The sequence below is a fragment of the Cebus imitator genome, unplaced genomic scaffold (genome assembly GCF_001604975.1).
Source record: "Cebus imitator isolate Cc_AM_T3 unplaced genomic scaffold, Cebus_imitator-1.0 Scaffold457, whole genome shotgun sequence".
NCBI lineage: Eukaryota > Metazoa > Chordata > Mammalia > Primates > Cebidae > Cebus > Cebus imitator.
In genome coordinates this window covers 302,794-310,491 of record NW_016107772.1, presented here as the reverse complement: position 1 = coordinate 310,491, position 7,698 = coordinate 302,794, and the positions used below count along the sequence as shown (strand labels likewise).

The 7,698-nt window shown below is 55.5% G+C and overlaps 1 protein-coding gene across 2 annotated transcripts; it reads left to right on the top strand.

Moving 5' to 3' along the window:
• The first annotated feature begins 190 nt into the window (after positions 1-190).
• Positions 191-2,736, top strand: GP9 (glycoprotein IX platelet). 2 transcript variants are annotated; one of them, XM_017511940.2, is made up of 3 exons: positions 931-1,013; positions 1,666-1,791; positions 1,899-2,736. In XM_017511940.2, exon 3 carries the CDS (start codon positions 1,911-1,913, stop codon positions 2,442-2,444), a length of 534 nt encoding a protein of 177 aa, XP_017367429.1. In that variant the 5' UTR covers positions 931-1,013; positions 1,666-1,791; positions 1,899-1,910; the 3' UTR covers positions 2,445-2,736. The 2 variants fall into 2 exon arrangements, with proteins under 2 accessions (XP_017367428.1, XP_017367429.1); XM_017511939.2 differs by lacking the exon at positions 1,666-1,791 and having other exon boundaries at positions 191-1,013.
• Positions 2,737-7,698: the final 4,962 nt, after the last annotated feature.

Here is a 7,698-nt window from a genome sequence, read left to right as displayed (position 1 = left end):
AATGGCATGATCTCGGCTCACTGCAACCTCCACCTCCTAGGTTCAAGTGATTCTCCTGCCTCAGCCTCCTGAGTAGCTGGGATTTTAGGCATGTGCCATCATGCCTGGCTAATATTTGTATTTTAGTAGAGACGGGGTTTCACCATGTTGGCCAGGCTGGTCTCGAACTCCTGATCTCAGGTGATCCGCCCTCCTCGGCCTCCCAAAGTGCTGGGATTACAGGCGCGAGCCACCACGCCCACCCCAAAATACATTTATCTTTTAAAGGGAGCTTTATGTCACTAACATACATGGAAAATGGTGTCCCTCCTCTAAGTAGAATGTGGCTCTGGAAGGAAATGTACTGCAAATGTTAAAACCATAGGCCAGAATTCTAGCTAGAGACTCACACCTGGTAGAGGCTTTGCTTCCCAGGCCTGCAGTTGTTGGTTAGAAAGAGGGATAGGGAAGCGCTAGGCAGGAGCTGAAAACACCATGGCACCAAGAGGAGAGTCTGTCCTTGAATATGCAGAACGAGAGAGGAAAGTTAAAAACAAAGTCACTCACCCCACCATGGCGTTCTCCACCGGTGGGAGCTGCCTCTGTGAGGCAGGCAGGATGGGGGCATTGCTCCCACTTTACAGATGAGGAAAACTGAGATTCAGAGGAACAGCCAGCAGAGCTACGTTTCTCGGGGGTCTCCTCCTTCCCCACCTCCTGGGAGCAGGCAAAAGGCCACCTCAGTCCTCCACAGACCGGATCCCAAAGCCCACCGCAGCACTGGCGCTATGGTGGGACCCCCTTCCCTAAACAGGTTGAGATGTAGCTGTGTGCCCAAGGCGCAGGCCCCTGAGGGCCTCCTGCCTCTGGAAATAGGCCCCAGGCTGCACGAGGGTGATAAGCGAGGCTATTTTCATTACTTCCTTCCGCCTGCTTCCGCAGCAGCCACCTCAGCTGCATCCCATCGAGTTGCTACGCAGGCCTCAGCCAGGACTTTTCAGGCCAGACAGGAGCGCCCACTCAAGGCCTCGCAGGTAAGTGGCCCTCGGTATTACCCAGCACTGCCTCCCGCAGGGAGAGAGGAGATCAGCTCCTGTCACCTCTATAAGACAGGGTTGGGTGGGGACGTTCTCTCTAAGACACCATCTCCTTGGCTGAGTCAAGATGAATGAGTTGATTCAACGCCTATGCACTGGAAGCCTGCTGTGGGTGTGGGGAGCGCTGCCTGTGGAGGGGAAACGCCTAGAAGGAAGAACCAAACAGAGGGCCAGGGTTCCATTCACAAGACCCGAGTGTGAGTCTGGCCTCTGACACCACACCAGGTGGCCCTGGGCATACAGCTTTCCCTCTCTGGGCCTGTTTCTCCAACTCTTGGTGTTAGCCCAGATGCGTGGCTTTCCAAAGGGGGCCCCACTGGGATCCCTTCCCTGCTCCAGCCAGTGTACCCATCCCACTGTCTTCTGCATCTGGGAATCAGGTAACAGCTCACTTAGCCAGCGGGGGACGCTGGACGAAGCCTGGAGGCCCCTCCAAGGCTCTTTCCTGGTCTCTGGGGACTGTGGTCCTGGGGAGGGACTCATTTAGCTGTCATCTGCTCCTCTCATCCCCAAGCAGGGGCTGGGGTCTCTGCTAAGGGACAGGAAGTCCCTTCCCTTCCCAAAAAACAAACTTACCCCCAATCCACAGCCTCCCTCACTGCCCTGCCTTTGACGGTGTCCAGAGAGGGTCTGCCAGGCCTGGACTGGGCACGCTCCACCTTCCCCAGTCACTGGCTGGTTTCCCAGAGGAGAAGGCCGAGGACCGAGAAAGGAGGTGAGTGCGCCTCGTCCCATGCCAGGCTCCACTGCACCCCGGTGCTTACTGTCCCTAAGGATGGGTGCAGGCTGCCAGGACCTCCCTCACAGCCCCTCTCTCTGCAGCCAGCCTGCCCCATGCCCGCCTGGGGAGCCCTGTTCCTGCTCTGGGCCACGGCAGAGGCCACCAAAGACTGCCCCATCCTGTGCTCCTGCCGCGCCCTGGAAACCATGGGGCTGTGGGTGGACTGCAGGGACCGTGGGCTCACAGCCCTGCCTGCCCTGCCGGCCCACACCCGCCACCTCCTGCTGGCCAACAATAGCCTTCAGTCTGTGCCCGCGGGAGCCTTCGACCACCTGCCCCAGCTGCAGACCCTCAACGTGACGCAGAACCCGTGGCACTGTGACTGCAGCCTCACCTACCTGCGCCTCTGGCTGGAGGACCGCACACCCGAGGCCCTGCTGCAGGTCCGCTGTGCCAGCCCCAGCTTTGCTGCCCACAGCCCGCTGGGCCGGCTGACAGGCTACCAGCTAGGCAGCTGTGGCTGGCAGCTGCAGGCATCCTGGGTGCACCTGGGGGTCTTGTGGGACGTGGCGCTGATTGCTGTGGCTGTGCTGGGCCTGGCTCTCCTGGCTGGCCTGCTGTGTGCCACCACAGAGGCCCTGGACTGAGCCGGGCCCCCAGAGCCCCTGGCCCCAGGCCAGGGGGCCAATCCCTGAGGCAGATCCCCAGACTCCAACAAACCTGGTCACCCCAAACTGCCAGAAGCCCAAAATAAACTGGCAGCTCGGCCATTTTATATAAGTTCAGAGATTTTTTCCTTTTTTCCCCTCTCAGCAATTGAGTCTGGCTCCTTCTGAAAACCTGGCTTCATTTTGTTATAACCAGACGTCAGTTGGGGCTTCCTTGTCTCTTGAGTTCCTAATAAAATGGACTGCCCACCTCCCCCACCCAGCCACTTTTCATTGCACAGTCTCTGGACCTCCCAAGCCAGGCCCTGGGACTCTGGGTCTCATGGCCTCTGCCATCTGCTTCTGGCATGGGCCACCCTGGACAGCCCAGGCTAGCCTCACACTGGAGCCCAGCCCTCACCACATTCCCCAGCAAGCTCCCTCACCCAGCACGGCAGTGAGCAAAGCAGGGTGTCCCGAAGGTCCTGGAGGCAGGAAAGTACGGGTTTCCATCCCCACGACAGAAATGGCTTGGCGGGCCCTTTTCCATCGTGGCCTCTGACCACTCCACCTTGGCCCTGAGGCTGCCAGGGCTCACCTGGCCCGTCCTCTCCTCCGTCTTCTCTCTCCTTTTTCTCCTCTCTGCCCTTCTCCTTCAGAAACAAAACAAATCCCTCTCTTTCTCATGGAAAACAAACTCCTACAGGGCTAACATCTGTACCTCCAAACCCTGGGGTCCCCCTCCTACCCCAAGCCGTGGTCACCAAATCCTTCAAACAAGGCAACTCCCCCCTCCTCTGAGGAATCCTGGTGCCAGGTGTTAGAATAATAAACTTTTCTCAACCACATGACATAATATTTACGGGCCTGTTATTGGCCAAGCCAAATCCAAATATAATTACACTGGGACCCCGCCCCTGGAGGGACTCCATATGTAACCAGCAGAACCAGCTTAGGTGGGCTTGTGGGTCGGAAGATTCCACCAGGCAGACCAAGCAGGCACAGAGTGCAGCTGGCAGGCACCGACTCACAGAGCTCAGGTGGGAGCAGGAGCCCCAAACTCGGAGGCAGGGCCTGGAAGGAGTGACAAGGTCTGTGGCAAACCAGGGAACCTACGTTCCATCCAGAGGGCCTCAGCCCATTGTCACCTCGTGGAGATGGGGCCCAGGTGCCAGGCGTCCCATTCTTCCACAGAACTTGGAAAGCTAGATTGTTATGTGAACTCTCTGAAGTCTTTATATGTTGGCAACTAAATAAAAAATTTTAGGAAATACATAGGCAGGACAAATAGAACGCCAACCAATTGGATCAGGCTGAGTCTGTGATTTCTGCTGTGACACAGCTGCCTAAGAAGAACGATCGTAAAAGCTGGCATCTGAGCCCTGGGCACCAGGTGTGTCCAAGCCTTGCGTGCAGCACCTCCCATGGGTCACCCTCGGTTTCCCTGTGGGAGCCTGTGAGGAGGCAGCTGTTCCGCCACCCTGCGTGGAGGAGGGTGGAGGCCTAGGTAACTGGATGTTCTCTTTCACACGTGAAAAGTGCTCCCTCAAAAGCTTCCAGGCCCATGGGGGACCCTGGAACTAAGGCTCTTCAGTCCCCTACCCCCGACATGGGGTGCAACACAGATGCCCCTGCTCCGGTGCCTTCCTGAGGCTGTGTGTATGTACCGGTGATTCCAGGCCCTGTCCTGCTTGGTCCCGCGAGAACCTGTGGGCTGCCCGGGCCATGAGTCCCCTGAGGGTGGGGAGGGTGGAGGGCCCTCTGAAGCCAGGCAGGGATTTCCCGAGGTGGATGGCTGGTCACACAAGCACCCCAGGAGACGGTGACTCCCTGGAAAGTCATCATCTGCCTTTGCCAGTTTTTGCTGCTACAACCAAATGCCACAGTCTGGTACTATAAAAACCGTGAACATTGATTTCTCATGGTTCTGAAGCCTGAGAAGTCCAAGATCCAGGCACTGACATTCAGTGTCTGGTGAGGGCCCTCTTCCTCTCGGGGGGAAGGGACAAAATGGATAGAAGGGGCAGCCAGCTCCCTCACACATTTTTTTTTTTTTTTTTTTTGAGACAGGATCTTGCTCTGTCGCCCAGGCTGGTGTGCAGTGGCATGATCACGGCTCAACACAGCCTTCCACCTCAACCTCCCCAGTAGCTGGGACTACAGGCATGCGCTAACACACCCAGCTAATTTTTGACAAAGACGGGGTCTTGCCATGTTACCCAAACTAGTCTCAAACTGCTGAGCTCAAGTGATGAGCCTGCCTTGGCCTCCCAAAGCCACCGCACCTGGCCAACCCCAAGCACTTTTATAAGGGCCCTAATTACCTCCCAAAGGCCCCGCCTCCTAATGCAATCACACTAGGGATAACATTTCAGCAACCAGCAACAGCAGCCTAACCTCAGTGCCAACCCTGCCCCTGCACAGGCAACTCCACCAGCAATTCACACAATCTCCCCTCCCTGACAGTCATCCACACCGCCTCCCCTGCCGCCAGCCTCACACTGACCTCTGGGTGCCCCCGTCACCACCACAGTTTCTGACATCATCCCCTCTGCACGCGTACCACCATTTCCCCCACCGTCACCATAGCTGTTAGCACTAGCGCCTCACCACTGTGTGCCCTCACCCCTCATAAGCAAAATGTCCATGGTGTTCACAGCCTCCATCTATCCCAAAAGTCAGCATGATGGCCTCCTCTTGGTTATCTCCTTCAAGAGGATTTTTAAGACCTGCCTGCACATGGGGGATTTGCGAAGGTAATTTTTTTTTCTTGAGACTGGGTCTCTCGCTCTGTCTCCCAGGCTGGAGTGCAGTGCTATGATCATGGCTCTCCACAACCTCGGCCTCCTGGACTCAAGCGATCCTCCCACCTCTGCTTCCCGAGTAGCTGGGACCACAGACGTGCACCTCCATACCCGGCTAAGTTTTGTAGGGTTTGATCATGTTGCCCAGGCTGATCTTGAACTCCTGGCTGATCGGCCAGCCTCGGCCTCCCAAAGTGCTGGGACTACTAGGCGTGAGCAGCCACTGCACCCAGCCTGTCTAGGGTAACTTTACCAGCAGCTGTAACCACCGACCCACCCATCCGGCCGCTCTTCCTGATCACTGGCCTCTCTGCTGGCCACCTGCTCACTGGGAGGCCTCTTTCTCTGCTGTAACACGAAAGCCGCTCTCAACATAAAAGACAACAGGCTGCAGTGTCTGTTATGGAGGCGGAACTCGAGCAGACGGCTAATTGTGCAGCATTGGGCACAGGTGGCAAGTCCATCTTTCTGGAAACTGTCCTCCCGGTTTCTGAGACTCCAGCTCTCCAGCTTTCCTCCTGCCTTTCCAGCCACTCCACTTCAGTCTCCGTCCATCATGGACTCCCTCTTCTCCTTATTTGTTCTTCAGTGGTCGGCCCGCTCTCCTCTTCCCGCAGGGCCTAGCCCGCTCCCATGGTCCTGTCCCTGTCACGTAGGGCATGAGCAATTTCACCACAGGCCCCATCATGTGCTTCACTCGTCTGTGAAGAATTGTCTTGAGCAATTCTTGAAATACTGTAACTCTAATGATAGCTGATGAGCTTAAAAAAAAAATCGCAAAAAAAGTCATAATGTTTTACACAGTTTATGAATTTGTGTTGGGCCACATTCAAAGCTGTCCTGGGCTGCGTGCACCCACAGCCCACAGGTTGGACACGCTTGTTCTGGGGGATGTGAGGCGACCTGCGCTGTACTGTACCATCAGTCTGGCATAAATTAGCTGCAGACCCGCAGTGTCTTGGAATCTCAGCCAGGGATTTTTCCTTAAGCACTGAATCGTTTTCTCTAGTGAAATTTTGTGTGGAAGCCCGTCAATACATAAACAAACTTGTGTGGAGCTACTAAGGTTAAAGCAGGTCTGGGGGTTCTTGGAGTCCCAACACCCCAGTGACAGCTATCCCCTGTGGTCAGCCCTGAGACACGGCGAGAAACCACACGGCTCCAAAAACCTCACCTCTAGTCCAACCCTGCCCATTTTGCCTTTAAAGAAACTGAGTCCCAAGAAAGGAAGTCACTTCGCTTCCCAAGGCCACATAGTTAGGGGCTGTGGCCAGCACGGTGGCTCATGCCTATAATCCTAGCACTTTGGGAGGCTGAGGCAGGCAGATTGCTTGGGGTCAGGAGTTCAAAACCAGTCTGGCCAACATGGTGAAACCCTGTCTCTACTAAAAATACAAAAAAGTCAGCCAGGTGTGGTTGCAGCACCTGTAATACTTGGGAGTCTGAGGCAGGAGAATTGCTTGAACCCAGGAGGCGGAGAATGCAGTGAGCGGTGAAGATTGTGCCACTGCACTCCAGCCTGGGTGACAGAGCGAGACTCTATCGGGGAAAAAAAAAAAAAAGAAAAAAAAGAAAACAAAGTTGGGGGCTGAGATTAGGGCAAGATCTCCCCATCAAATCCAGGGTTCGTCTCCACCAGGACACAGTTCTGGGGAAGGCACATCTGCCTGGGGCTTACATTCCCCCTGTTTGTGAGGGGTCCCACTGCCCACCTGTGCCCTACACCTTGCACCTGTACCCTCTGACTTCCTAGGAGGAAGAGGCAGTGACACCTGGGTGCATATCAAGCAGCCAGTGCCACTGCCCTGAGCACTGCTGGCCCTGCACAGGGTGCTGACCTCACACTGAGATGCCCAGTTCACCCCCAATAGGCACAACAGGAGCACCAGGCTGTGTGTCCTTGGGGCAGGTGGTCTCCTCCAGGACCCCTGCCCAGGTCAGCAGTCTTGCTGTGGTTCTAGGTGTCCCACCAGGGACCAATTCTGGTCCTGTGGAAACATTCTCCAGCCCACCAAGATTAGGGTCCAAGAGTCACACCCACTCCCAGACAATGAGTGACCTCCAGAGGGGCCTCTGGGTTGATTCCAACCTCAGCCACCTGCCACTGTTACAGTCTGCTTCTGATCACCCGTCACAGAGCAACCATGAATCAAATCTGCCTAGCACACGTATTCGTATGGATCACTCAAGACTTTTTAGAACTTTAAGTTTGTTATCAACATTCAATTTAGGAGATTTTACATAAAAATTGTGATTTCTGCCTTCTTTTAAAATGCCAGTGGAATGAAACACAAAGGCACAAAAACTATTACAGATTAAAAGAGACTGGAAGGGCCGGGCGCGGTGGCTCACGCCTGTAATCCCAGCACTTTGGGAGGCCGAGGCAGGTGGATCACAAGGTCAAGAGATCGAGACCATCCTGGTCAACACGGTGAAACCCCGTCTCTACT

What these genes read in the sequence shown, in the direction of transcription:
- GP9 (XM_017511939.2), top strand. Translation starts at nt 624, where the DNA reads ATGAGGAAAACTGAGATTCAGAGGAACAGCCAGCAGAGCTACGTTTCT. An exon ending in GCCCACTCAAGGCCTCGCAG is followed by an intron (nt 1,014 to 1,898) that starts GTAAGTGGCCCT and finishes CTCTCTCTGCAG; the next exon opens with CCAGCCTGCCCCATGCCCGC.